The 14,932-nt window shown below is 41.4% G+C and overlaps 1 protein-coding gene across 7 annotated transcripts in view; it reads right to left on the minus strand.

The window, feature by feature from the left end:
• Window positions 1-14,932, minus strand: part of ARID1B (AT-rich interaction domain 1B) — a 1,953,609-nt gene that overhangs the window by 407,567 nt on the left and 1,531,110 nt on the right. For all 7 annotated transcript variants that reach the window (XM_044063533.1, XM_044063501.1, XM_044063506.1 and 4 more), the window contains one exon: window positions 1,917-2,102. In XM_044063533.1, coding sequence (XP_043919468.1) covers window positions 1,917-2,102 — 186 coding nt within the window. The remainder of the gene's footprint in view (window positions 1-1,916; window positions 2,103-14,932) is intronic.

Genomic DNA, 14,932 nt, shown 5'->3' on the forward strand with positions numbered 1-14,932 from the left:
ATACACTTTTACACCTCACCCTGCAGACCAAGGTTACATTACATTTACTTAACTTGCTTTTGTCCAGCCTTTCTTAACTTGTTAGGGTAAATCCTGTACATCTTACAATGAAAACAAGTATTTGCTTGGTTTAAAATGATGCAGTCAATGGTAAGACTTCCTCACCTCACATTTAAAATACCCCTGTGTACTATATGAAACTGCTTTACAATATACAATGTAGCTTACATCATTTTTAATACAATTAACAAAATCTGTTTTACTTACTGTTGCGTCTTCACTCCCTTCAGTGCCTTCCTAAACATTAAGACAGTTAGCTACATCCTTTACCATTCATCTACAACTTTAATAAAGTCAACAAAATTCCAGTCTTTATCAGACACTTCCTGCAGTCATATTTCACTTGTATTTCTAAAACCAATGGATTGACACTTTATAGTCCTTCCATTTGCTTACTGACTGCAGTTTCGCTGGTCAATTTTAGGATAAGTTCAACTCCCAACACCAGTCTCTGGTTTAAGTCTAACTCCTGATTCTTCTGGTGAGCTCCTCGGCTTTTTTTTCTCTCCCATGGAGTTTCCTTTTGAACAAAGGAAACAGTTTCACTATTAGTATCTCTCTATGGGCTTTGCTGTCATAAGAATGAGAAGCAGAGTTCACTTCTGCTTGCTGGCGCACTCTTTGTTGGATAAACTTTATTTCCTCCTTAGCCTGTTCTGCAACAAAAATGTCTTTGATCCTCCAAGAAAAACATTCTGGAGACAAGTGGATACAGCAGCTTTGGAGTTCTACGTTATCAGATTTCTAACAAACTCACTGCAATTCCGCATGGTGTACAGTGAATAATCATTTTCCAAAAACGCTGTTTCCAATTTTTAATACATTTACTTTCTGCAACAATTTTGTCAGGAGCAACTCTTTCTAGTGGTATGACTGCATCTTTACTAATATAGGTCTGGCCTGCTTTCTCGTGGTCAAGTTTGGAGCATACACATGACACAATGGCCCCTCGGAATTAACAAACCCTGCTGTGAAACACCAGTCCAGTTGCTTACTTGCACCTTCATAAAATGAATACAGTATTCCTTTCAATGCTCCTGTACAGCAACACATTTCAGGTTTTCTCTGCATGAGTAGTTTAACTTTCTTTTAATCTTTACAAGGCTCTTTTTAAGAAGCCTCATCCTCAGCCATCCTTCTCATTACAGCTTCTGATTTTTACAGTTTTATTAGTTCAAATGAAAAGCTAGATAAAGCTTCTACTTTTCTGGCCCTTTCTTATTTGAGTTGATATAGTCCTTCAGACTTTCATTTGTTTTTAAACACTTCTAAGAGTATTTTATCTGTTTTCTAAACTACTTGTAGTTGTCTCTTGCATCAAACCTGAAACTAACTGCTTTTTTTTTTATGAACAGAGACTGGATTATTCCCAACCAGAGTTTTATCTTCTACTTTTCTGGTTGATTTTCTCTTAGGTTCTCCATTTTTTTCTTTACTGGTATACAGGTAGTGTGATTACTAGATACTGACCAAATTCATAGCTTCTGTTTTCACACTGGGAGAGGTCAAATCAACCTGGTGATCAGTGCGCAGCCATCCTGGAAGTCATTAAGTGTTGTACACAAATATACAGCATCTTCACAACAGGCCCTAAGGAATCATACTACGTTTACTGGATTCTCCAAAACAAATTTTTAACATATAGTCTTCTACACAATTAACAAAAACTAGTCTTCAATAAAGCTTGTCTAGCATGTTTGGAAAGCAAAGTCATGTTTCATATGGGTTATACCATTTAGTTTCTTAACATTTCAAAATAAACTCAGTAATGACTTCTATAAAACATCAAACCACACAAATTTTCATCCACCTAGGACAAGAGTACTGCCTTATAATTATTAGTACTTTTTTTTTACCTTGTGGTCCATACTGGCCAATTTGATGCCCATAGCTGCTACTGGAGCCGTTTTGTTGAAAACTACTCATACCCGTATGTGCTTGCCCTCCAGGTGACGGATGTGGATGAGGTGACATGGAAGGTCCAATCTGTTGTGGTGTATACTGAGACACTGGAGGATTTCTATGCATGGATGGTATAAAACCTAGTTTAAAAAAAAAAAAAAAAAAGTCATTAAAATGTAAATTATGAGGATAGACTACACCATTCTACTACCATTTTAAAAAGAAATCTAAGACTATGAAACAGAAATTTTAAATACAAGTTTATTCAGTTATTAGAATTTTTAGTGCAGAAGCTAATCAGGAAGACTGAAACGATGTTAATATCATATTCAAAGGGAACTCCTACACAATTCAAAACGTAAAAAAAAAGGGCATCCTGCTTCCGATATATGTTTATCATTAAGACTTACGCCTACAAGTCATATGTATGATCAGAGAAAAGAATGCAAACTGGAACTGTAATATTACCTACGTGCATCCATTCCCAGATGTCACAGGTTAGGACTAACGCCTACCCACTCCCAAAAAAAAAAAAAAAAAAAGAAAGCAGGAAACAAATTACTCTCAGTACTCATGTATCCATACTATCATACACTACATGCCACTTGTCACTTCTAAAGGTGACCTCATGTCGGACGGACAAAGTTTATGTTCTCCATGATTAAGCAACTGCAACAATACCCCCTATCTTGGCTGGAATAGTAGTCATCCAATCCATAACACTGCTTTCATTGCTTTTAAAGGCAGCAGAATATGTAACTCATCTGATTTACCTCTCCTTCCTATTGCTGCTTTTAAGTGCTCCACAGAAAGTAGAGCTATGCTTAAAGACAAATAAGGGAATTTGGCCTGCGTCTACCATGGAGTACTGCAAACAAGTGAATGCGAGGGACAAGGTCAGGTATGCACTGCGGACTACCCCATGCAACAGCAGATCTGGTGATATGAAGTTCACAGTACTATCAGGCAAGGAAATTTTCTACAACCTAGTACTCAGAGCAGCAGTCAACATTCAGAAAATAATCCAGTACCAAACATATGGGGGACAGAATGGTGAGAAAAACACTAAGCTCTCATAACTGGTCCCGTTCATGACAGCAATTTTTTTTTACCTTCAGTCAATCTATGTTCTACTGTTCTAGGTGATTCACTGTCGTGGGTTATACTATATAGTTCTTCACTTAACCTCAAATGGGCACCTCAGATGCAGCTATGAACAGCATATTGCAAAGTGCAAGCAAGTTATTGTTTTTCTTCTTCTCATATTCCACAATCCTCTTGTCTCATGTCTCTCTCTCACTTGTACACTTGCAATTTCCAGTTTACAGTCACAGAATGAACACTCCTCAGTATATGCTCTACAAGTCTCTTGTTTGCAACACATACTGACAAATATCACTAACTACTGAATTAGAGAGTAGCATATGCACATGCCGATGTTATGCTGAGCAAATGAATAAGTGAGAATGTATCAATTATGCTCAAAGCCAAGCACACTAATGCAACAGAGGCCTTTAAAGGACTTGGGCTGTCTTGGCCTATTGGTTGTGGGCTAAGGACAAAACAATCCGATATCGTGCAGTCAAGTTTTAACATTTGCAGATTATAGACCATTGTGGTGTTACAAATTCAAAATAAACGTATTTAATAGTAATTGGACAGTGTTACACTCACGAAAATAAAAGCATTCAAAATAAATACAAAATTACTGTCCAAATTAGTATACTATGCTACTCAATACTTCACTCAGTCTGAGTGACACACAGAAAACACCTGCCACTCAGTTCACATCTTGTCCACCTGAAATACAAACATTTCTGGAAGACCCAGCAGACAGTGGCTTACTGTAAAACATGGAGAGAGTATGGCTTTCACCCAACTCTACTTCACATGCTGCTCAACATCAATTAATTTGGCTAGCTTTCATAGCTACACTCTGCAGCCTGTCAGTCTTTCTTTTAAAACTGCATGACAGTTACAAAAAAAAAAATCTGATGCAAAAACAAACATGTAAAGTCACTGTACGTAGAGTTAATACGTTTTTGGCTTTCACTTTCTGTTTTGCTAATGCCAGGTTATGTACAAAACAATTATAAAAACACAAAATACTGTTTATATGCTATGTTGAATTACAAATACTTAAAGGGGACATCAATGTTCAGCACAGCCTTTAAAAGGCAAGCTCCTGTGTTCTTTTTGTGGCTGTTGGAATTACAGGAACAAGGTACTTTGTAAACACCGTGGGTGCACTAGATAAATGTCAATGAGGTTACACTGGTAATGGGCACCCCATTTTTTTAATCTTAGATACTGCCTGCATGTCCGCGCTATGGGTATGTGGAGGTAAGCGTGAAATCCTGGGTAAAGTACAGCTGTGTACCTACCATAAATGTAGATGTTCGAGTGCATTCACTGTTGCAGTCATTACACTTGGGTTATCCTGCTGGGAGGCTACCCGCAGTCGGACTGAATTCCAAAGTCTAGGTCCGGCGTCGGTTGCTGTCGCCTCTTCCCTGACGTCAGTGCGCCAGGGGTATAAAAGATGCAGCAGACACCATTTTTTTCAGTTTTTCTTGCCCCAGATGTCAGGTGCCCCTAAACTGGTAGGCTGAAAATTATGCTAATAAGTATGCATGCACAAAAATAAACATTTCCTTCATCTACAAGCAAATATACCACATAGGTTGTATAGGATAGAGAATTACAGATAAGTCCCAGCAAAGAAAAGGGGGATGGTAGGTGGGTAACCTGGACTGCAACAGTGAATACACTTGAACATCTACATTTATGGTAGGTACACAACTGTACAATGTTCGCGTTTCACTGTTGCAGTCATTACACTTGGGTTGAATCCCAAATCTGAGGTTGAGTCTAAATAGGTTTAGGAGAGGCTATAAGGCCCTGCAGAACTGCAGTGGCAGAGCCTGCTCTGGATTTAGAGTAGAGAGGTAAGTGGTAGTGCTTGGTAAAAGTGTGCACTGAACTCCAAGTTGCAGCCTCTAAAATGTCTTTGGTTGGTACTCCTCTAAGGAAGGCTGCTGAAGTGGCTGCTGCTCTGGTTGAGTGAGGCCTAATGCCCTTAGGCAATGATTTGCCATGTTGTGAATAGCAGAAACTAATGCAGTGGCCTATCCATTTTGAAACAGTCTGCTTTGAGATAGCCTTTCCTTGTGATCCTGCAGCATATGCTACTACGAGTTGCTCAGTCTTTCTGAAAGCTTTAGTTCTGTCCAAGTAGAAGCATAGCTGTCTGTGTATGTCCAAAGAATGCAGGAGTCTCTCACCCTTATTCTGTGGGTTTGGATAGAAGGTAGGCAAATGAATGGTTTGGTTAAGGGCCACACTGGACATTACCTTAGGCATAAATGTTGAGTTTGTCCTCAGAGAAACCCTGTCTGGATGGAATATTATAAAAGGTTCCACAGCCATGAGTGCCTGTAACTCTGAGACTCGTCTTGCAGAGGTTACTGCTAGGAGCAGAGCTGTTTTCCAGGATAAGAACTTTATTTCAGCTGTATTGGCCGTCTCAAAAGGCGGCAGTGTGAGTTTTTCCAAGACATAATTGAGGTCCCATGCAGGTATTGGTGCTCTCCTTGGAGGTCTTATGTTTTTGGCCCCTATGAGGTACTGTCTTAGCAACGGATGTGAAAAAATTGGTGGTTCCGTATGGTAATGAGCTGAAATGGCAAAGGCATGGATTTTAACTGATAGGCCTTTGTCCAGCATCTCAGTTAGGTATTGTAAAATCTGAGGTATATTTGGTACAAACGTGTCAATTCCTTGTGCCTGGTTCCAAGCACAGAATCTTTTCTATTTTTCTGCATAAGATGTTCTAGTACTGGGCCTCCTGGCCTCCAAAATAACATCCATCACTGCTTTAGAGAGAGGTGTGTTCTGAATGGCTACATTATCCGCCATGCTGCCAGATTTAGGGTTCTGAGTTGGCTGTGCAGGATCTGATTGTTTCGTTGGGTCAGTAAATGAGGAATTAGAGGCAATGTCCAGGCTGGGCCTTGAGACAAGCTTTTTAGGATTGGGTACCAGTGCTGGCAAGGCCAGTCTGGAGCAATCAGAATCATTTTTGGCTTCTCTTGTCTGACTTTTAGGAGTACCTTGGGGAGGAGAGGCAGTGGAGGAAAAGTATATACTGTAAGGGTTTTCCAGCTGAATGATAGAGCATCCACTTTCCATGCTTGCTTGTGATACGTCCTTGTGCAGAATCTCTGTAGTTGGCAGTTGGGAGGGGAGGCAAATCGATGTCTGGGCATCCCCATTTCTTTATTATCATGCTGAAGACTTGTGGATCCAGTTTCTACTCGTGGGGATCCGTGAGGTTTCTGTTTAGTTCGTCTGCCAGAGTATTTTTCTTTCCTGGCAGGAATTGTGCTTGCAGGTGTACTTGATAAGTCAATGCTGTGTCCCACAAAGTCATGGCTTGTCTGCAGAGGGGGTAGGAATGAGTGCCTCCCTGTTTATTTACCACATGAGTGTAGTATTGTCCATCCTTATCAGTAGTTGTCCTGCATGGAGTAGATCCTTGAAAGCTGTCAGGGCATTCTGAACAGCTAGCATCTCTTTTTGATTGATATGAAGATGCCTTTGGCTTGTGGGCCATGTGCCCTGAATACATTTTCCTGCCATGTGGGCCCCCAGGCATAATCTGAAGCATCTGTTGTTACTGACTGCCTGGCTGTGGGTAGGGTGAATGGCTGTCCCTTGTTGTGGTGACAGGCCTGTGCCCACCATTGAAACTCCTCTTGCAGGCAAGGAATGAGGGTAATTAATGTTTCCAGGCTGTGACAATGTTGAGTCCAAACACTTTTTAGATAACATTGTAGTTTCCTCATATGCAGTCTGGCATATGGAATTGGCAGAATGCAAGATGCCATGAAGACCAAAGCCTGCAGAATTTTTCTTGCAGATAACTGGGTCTTTGTTGCCAACAGTTTGAAGTAAGAAGTCAGCTGCCTTTGTCTGGCGTGAGATAAGCCATCTGGGCAGCTGTATTTAAGCTTGCACCCAGGAATATTATCTCTTGAGAGGGCACTAGTTTTGATTTCTTTTCGTTCACTGTGTACCCTAGGCAAATTAGTAATCTTTTTACAAACGCCAAATGCTTTAGAAGAATGTCTTTGTTCTCTGCTTGAATAAGGCAATCGTCCAAGTAGGGATATATTTGAATTCCTTTTTGTCTGCAAAATGCAATTACTGGTGCCAGGCGTTTTGTGAAGACCCTGGGCACAGTACATAAGCCAAAGGGCAGTGCAGAGAATTGGTAGTGCATTGAGCCAGCTATGAATCTGAGGTATCTTCTGCAAGGTTGTCTGATTGGAATATGCAGGTATGCCTCTTTTAGGTCCAAAGTTACAAGCCAAGCCTTCTTGCCCAACATGGGCAGAAGCTGCTGCAGAGTCAACATTTTGAATTTTGGAATGTCCAGAAATGTATTTAGAATAGACAGGTCCAGTATTGGTCTCCAGGCTTTGTCTTTTCTGGGTACCAAGAAAAGTCTTGAGTAAAATCCTTGTCCCTGCTCTTGCTGTGGTACTTGCTGAATGGCCCTCATGTCCACGAGGGATGAAACTTGTTTTTGTGCTTCTGCCCATTGATTGTGTGGCAGGTCTGGCATACCTTTTGCCCTTGGCAGGGTGTGAAAGTGGAACCTGTAGCTCTGGGGCACTACTTTCAAGACCCATTTGTCCTGAGTGATCATGTGCCAATTTTGAGAAAAAAGTGCTAGTTTTCCCCCTAAGGGGACTGCCTAAAGATAAGTGCTTGGTGCTGGCAGAGGAAAGTCATTGTGACTGTTTCCTGTATGGCTATGATTTGTCTTCTCCACTTTTGGAGGTAGAAGCACCCCACTGTTTAGGCCTGTATGAGCCCTTGGGCTGGGATCTGCCTCTGGGGCGTCTGTATCTGCCTCTTTGTGGCCCATCTGACACTGGAAAGGACCAATTCTTAGTAGGCCAGTTCTAGTTAAATCTGGGTGGCTGTACCTGTAAGAAATCCTTTACTGTTTGCATAGATTTCGCTTTGCCCTCCATTTTCTTCAACACCTCCTCTGCTTTAGCACCAAATAAGGTATCATGCTGTAATGGAGCATCTAATAATTTTGCTTTAACATGATCAGGCAGATTCTGTTCCTTTAACCAAGCATGCCTCCTAATGACAGAACCCGTAACTGCAGCCCTGCAAGAGGCCTCCAGAGAATCAAAACCACATTGCAATGTATGGTTTCCCACTTGTTCAGTTGCATGCAATAAATCCTGCATTTCCTTATTTTCTGTACAATCAGAAATTGACAACATTTTATGTTTTAGCAGGGACATTAAGTATTGCTGATATTTAAGCATATGAAATTGACAATTTAAAGCCCTCATAGCCAAAGTAGCAGAAGTGTAAATCTTTTTCCCCCATCTGTCTAAAGCCCTTGAATCTCTATCAGAGGGGATAGGGTTTTTTGCAGTAGAAGCCTTGACCCCTTTGGGACCCTGAGAAATGGTTTCTGGGTCAGCAGCAGGGTTTTTATAAAAACATTTATGTGAATCTGGAACCCTGTAGTATGTCTGGTTTAACAGAGGCAGGAGGTACAGAGTCAGGAGAAAGTCCGGACTCTGAAAATACATCTACAATGTCTAACACAGGAGGAACAGCCAAAGGCTTGTGCTGAGGTAGTAAAAGAAAATCTCTAAGCCTTTTCTTAGATTCTGAGTAGTCTTGGCTCTCCCAGGGGAAGTGCTCCCTCATGGTGTGCAGGGTTTCCCCAAAAGAATAATCCTCAAGCGTTGAGGCTGAAGGGATAGATTCTTCAGCATCAGAATCCTCATAAGGAGGAAGAGAGCATTCCTGTTCAGAAGAGGAGTCAGAGGAAATGGAAACCTGATCTGAAGATTCATATTCTGTCTCTTGCCTAGCCCTCTTGTCAGGAGGGGGATGGGAACCCCTTATCAAGGTAATTAGGTCTTCGGCCATTTTGAGTATCTGTTTTTTAGGCATGGTAGTCTGTCCAGGAGAATGCTGTACTTGTTTATTTGTCTTTAGAACTGCTTTAGTCTTTGCTTTGGAAGCTGAAGTAGGCTTTACATATAACTGTGTAGGTCTGAAAACACCCTCAGAAACCGATGCCTGCTCAGCGGCTCCGTACCCATCTGAGGGGAATAGTTTCCGAGTGTCCAATACCTTGAGTATCCAGAGGCCTAGCTGGCTCCACGTGGGAGTCGCCAGCGGCCTGTGGCTCTGAGGTAGCGGGCGCCAGGGGCTGCGAAAGTGCCTCACTGACAACCGGGGCGAACCGGCGACTGGGTTAGCGGAAGCCTCATCGGTTTTGGACCTCGGATGCCTGTCCTTTTCTTTCTCCTTGCGCTTTTTATAAACTCCGGTCGTCGGCTGTTCCGACGGCATTATATAATTGAATCTTCGGCCAAAGTTATGAAAGGCAAAATCATACAGACGCTTAATAGTGCATTGGTTAAATATAGCACAAAACAGACAGCTAGCAAAGTTGTGATCAGGGCCTAGGGAAGGAATACAGTAAGAATGAAAATCCTTATCAGGTATTTGCCTCCCACAAGAAATACAATTGTTAACTTTTTCTGACATCGGACTGGAGCAAGAAAAAAGTTTCCCCAACGGGGTACTTCGCTTTAATGAAGACTTCGGATCTGAAATTCATTTTTGAAAATCTCAGGAGTCGGCCGACTGGCACTTAAAAACTGCTTTTGCTTCAGGCACCGTGCGGCAAGAAAGACTGTAGAAAATGGCGTCGGCTGCATCTTTTATACCCCTGGCGCACTGACATAAGGGAAGAGGTGACACCAACCGACGCCGGACCTAGACTTTGGAATTCAGGCCGACTGCGGGTAGCCTGCCAGCAGGATAACCCAAGTGTAATGACTGCAACATCCATAAATCCTGAGGGAAAAGGGCAGGTAGTAGGGCTTCAAGGTTATGATTTTGAGAATTGTCACTCTTACAAATTTGTTTACCCTTAACTGTTTAAATTGGGCCTATAAGTGCTATCTTTTCTTGGGCATAGGTGTAATCTATGTGCAGGTAGTCTCCCAAAAGTTCAGACCCTCTCAGCCCAGGAACTGGGAGAACAGGTTCATATGGCACTGGCAAGGGAAGTTTGAAGTCAGCAGTGGAAGGTGGGGGGGTGGGGGTGGAGTGGAGACACAGTGCTTCCTTTGTAAGTAAAACTACAGTTTGAGGTGGCAAAGAATGAAAAATGAATTGATGCAGCAAGAAGTTATTGCACAGTAAAACAGAAAATACTGGGTAAGCAGAAATAACTGCTAAAATGGTGAGAAAAAAATGAAATGGGGACAAACTTCACTCACATGTGCACACCAGCAGAAGGAGAAAAATAAGAGACTACAGCTTTTGCAAATGAATGCCAGCAGAAACAAAGTAGGTGAGAAGATGACCCTAACGTTATAACTTACTGTTTTTGCACAACTCTCTGAACATTACTGAAAACAATATAATAAAGGAATTCGCAAATAAAGTAAAAAAAGGATATTTTTTTCCTGTGGAATCTCAGAAATACCAGAAGATTCCAATACTCTAATTTGCTTCCGGATTAAAAGTAGTTTTGGAATAAGAAAAGAAAATAATGGAATATAATTTAAAGAACTACCAATGATTTGGCGCCACAGGTGATTTGGCTTCCAGCCATGTAAACAATTATTCACCAACAGAATTTCTTCTTGGAACTGATACTGACAGAAATACATTTTTTTTTTTTTTAAACTACTGGTTCCTACTAAAACTACAGTTCAGGGTATATAGATCATATGGAGACAACTGACCAGCCTATAAACAAAGTTGTCATACCACTAATCAAAGTATGAAGACAAATCAACACTACCCCTCAAAAGTAACCTGTACACCACAGCTTACTACATTGGTGTATCTCAGTCTACTCCAGACCGCTTTTAGACTAAACGATTTACTCTTTCTATCCTGACCTAAAAGTGTGGTGGCAGTACTTTGGCTGTTTTTAGGTACAATAATTTCCTCTGCATTCTCTCAATCACAAAATCTGTGAGCAAAACATTTGAAGCAAAAATCTTGGAGCAGATGGATTAAGATTTGACTGTGTCCCATCTGGTAAAGTTGGATCAAAGTACAAAAAATGCTGTAACGATATCCGGGAGAAAGGATGGGTAGTGTCTCTTGTCCTTGTCTACTGGCCTGATACTACAGGTACACTGTGCTGACAGTCAAGAAAGGCGAGTGGTTGACAGCAGTCCATGCCATATGGTCTCAGTGAGAGAGACTTCCACTGCTGGCTTCCTCCTTACCAGGAGTTTAACTTGTCCATCAGATCAAATTGGATTACTCTACCCTGGGAATGTACACTCTATCCCTGAAAAAAAAAAGGGGAGGGGAATCCCAAGACAAGTGTGATGTCAAAGTCCAACATATACAAAGATAAGAAGAGGAGGATCCTTCTTCACATGTCTACATTTTCAAATATAAAGCCACCTATTAAAACTTTGGCACCCAAAATGCCGAATGCCAATAGCTAAAAAAAAAAAAAAAAGACTAAAAATACAGGAGAAGAGCTTATCTTGAAAATCTCTCTTCTCTTAAATTTCTTTTTGCATAGGGACAAACCTCACCCACATACACCCCGAACTTATAAATACCAACTCAGAGACAGCCATACCTCTGAGAAAAGTGAATATTCCAAGAAATGCTATCTCAGACTTAATTTTTTATTTTGGCCATTCTCTGCATTTCAGGGCTCACTCTACTGGGTCCTGACATTTCAAATGGTTATCTTTCTATAAGTTTACTGAATAGATACTTGCTCAGTTTATGACAGAGGTTAAATGCATAAATGCTGCTATTGCTACTTTTAGCTGCAATCAGGCAAAAAGCAGCAGATGCTATAGCCAATGCATACCCCCCATTCACTATCATAATCAACAAAACCTTATCTGAAGCCACCATCCCCTCCATTTAGAAAATATCTCATGTAATACCACTCCATAAAGGAGGCAACTCCTTTGAACTGTCAAACTTTAGACCCATAGCTATTCTTTCACCATTGGATAAAATTATGGAGAAGCGTGTCCATAAGCAACATATGCATTATCTTACCCATGGTTTTAGGCCACACCACAGTACCACCTCAGCCCATCTATCCTTCTCCAACACCATAAACCATAACCAAAATAATAGCAAGCTTTCCTCAGCACTCTTTTTAGATCTCTCCAAGGCCTTCGATATGGTCAACCACCAAATACTCGTGCACACCCTTAAGGCAGCCTCACTAAATGGCTGTGCGCTTCAATGGTTCCAATTTTACCTGTGTGGTAGACAACAAGTCATCCTATGGCAGGACAAACTATCAACTAGTCTAACAGTCACCCTAGGTGTCCCCCAAGGCTCCATATTAGGACCCCTTCTTTTCTCTCTCTATCAGTGACCCTCCCACTGTCATCCCAAATGCTACCTGTATCCAATATGCGGATGATTCCACCTTGATTTGTTCGGCCACCTCCCCGACAGATCTAATGACATTAACCCAGAATACTTTCAATATAGCTGAAAACTAGCTCTCTAACCGGGAGCTGATATTAAACCCTAACAAAACAAAGTTGCTTCTGTTCTCCTCCACTTGTAAGTCTTCCTTACTACTCTTTACCATAAAATCTAATGGTATCATTATTTCCCCAGATGTACAAACCAAACTCTTAGGAGTCAAAATAGACAGCACCCTCAAATGTTATATCCATGTCAATCAAAACCATTAACAAAAAACTTGGCTCCCTCTGTAAGATCAAACCTTTCTTTACTCCATTTGCCAGGACTGCTATTGCTCGTTCCCATCTACTCTCCACTCTTATATGCATTCCCTCTACTCACTAATTTGAACAAATCCACTCTTAGCAAACTCTCTAGCTGTTATAACCATATTGCTAGATTTGCAACAGACATGACCTATACGACCCACCACGGTCACATTCTAAATCTTCTGGGGTGGCTAGAATGGCATAGCCTACTTCAGTACAACCAGCTTATAAATTGCCCATAAAGTTTTCAACCACCCTGATAATAAGCCTGCACTTAAAAATATCATCAACCCTTATAGAAACCTAAGGTCACTTCGCTCTTCTAATAAACTACTGGTTCAAACATCCAAAATTAACAACTTTGCTGGGGACTCTGCTAAGTCTGTTGGCAAAACTTGGAACTCTCTTCCTGCTGATCTTACTCTTGAACCCTCTCTTACTCAGTCCAAAAAAAAAGCCTCAAGCTATACTTTAAACCTCACTGGTTATGTCCTTCTTCCAAACCTGACTAGATCCTCCTCTATAAGTCTGTAACCATGCCACATTGCCTAGTTAATTTGTCAACACTGTTTTAAAAATGTAAGATTATATTACCTGCTTGCTCAACTGGAGCCTGTAAACTGTGTGTAACTTGTAATCATTTTGTGATTTTTACTGTATGTTATATCTTGGAGCTTTTCTCCCTGGGCCTCCGCTGAAAATGAACAATATCCAGTCAAACTATCCCAGTCAACAATTGTAAAATAAATAAAATAATAAAAAAATTAGCTAAATTTCCTACTTTCACTATTATGTATAACATGTTTTATTTAGTTTCTGATATGTACCTTTTTTATATCTTTAGCATGAACGCCCCCCCCCCCAAAGACTGACATCTTTACTTGCTTTTTCTGTGTCACACCCTCTCTACCGTAAAATGTCAAAGCTGCAGATTAAGATTCCCAACATGAAATGAAACAGTGTAGTTCAACTCTATAACTTCGAAGTTTTGGCCTGAACTACACCCCAAATAACCTGGAACTGATTTGCAGATCAGGTACTATAGAAGCTAAGTCGTCAGTGGTCGATACCGACTCACCCATCCCAAGTGGAAGATGCTAAAGCAGAGTGGCACATGGCAGAAGACCTAAGCATTTGCAGCAATGGACTGTACAGAGCAGATGCCACAATGGAATGCTCTCACACTATATGTAATCTCCTTAATTTGGGTGAGGGGGGGTTAAGTATACACAAAAAAAGCACAATCCCCACTGGATGATGATAGCAATTTCCGATTCTTATCTCCTTAGGGTGCCTAGAGAGGAGTTGTGGTATTGTATGAGGAAGTCAGGTGTGTCAGAGAAGTATGTAAGAGTGGTACAGGATATGTACGAGGGTAGTGTGACAGCAGTGAGGTCTGGGGTGGGAGTGATGGATGCGTTTAAGGTGGAGGTGGGATTACATCAAGGATCAGCTCAGAGTCCTTTCTTATTTGCAATGGTGATGGACAGGTTGACAGATGAGATCAGACAGGAGTAACCGTGGACTACGATGTTTGCAGATGACATTGTGATCTGTAGTGAGAGTAGGGAACAGGTGGAGGTGACCCTGGAGGGGTGGAGATATGATCTAGATAGAAGAGGAATGAAGGTCAGCAGGACTAAGACAGAATATATGTGTGTGAATGAGAGGGAGGATAGAGGAATGGTGAGGATGCAGGGAGTAGAGGTGGTTAAGGTGGATGAGTTTAAGTACTTGGGATCAACAGTTCAGAGTAATGGTGAGTGTGGAAGAGAGGTGAAGAGAGTACAGGTAGGATGGAGTGGGTGGATAAGAGCGTCAGGAATGATTTGTGACAAACTAGTACCAGTAAGAGTGAAAGGGAAGGTCTACCGAGGTTACTGAGACCAGCTATGTTATATGGGTTGGAGACAGTGGCATTGACAAAACAGCAGGAGTCTGAGCTTGACGTGGCAGAGATGAAGATGTTAAGATTTGCACTGGGTGTGACGAGGATGGACAGGATTAGGAATAAGTATATTAGAGGGTCAGCCCAGGTAGGAAGGCTTGGAGACAAAGCCAGAGAGGCAAGATTACGTTGGTTTGGACATGTGCTGAGGAGGGAGGATGAGTACATTGGGAAAAAGATGCTAAGGATGAAGCTACCAGCTAACAGGAAAACAGGA

Source organism: Protopterus annectens, chromosome 1.part0 (genome assembly GCF_019279795.1).
Source record: "Protopterus annectens isolate FY-2018-M chromosome 1.part0, PAN1.0, whole genome shotgun sequence".
Taxonomy (NCBI): domain Eukaryota; kingdom Metazoa; phylum Chordata; order Ceratodontiformes; family Protopteridae; genus Protopterus; species Protopterus annectens.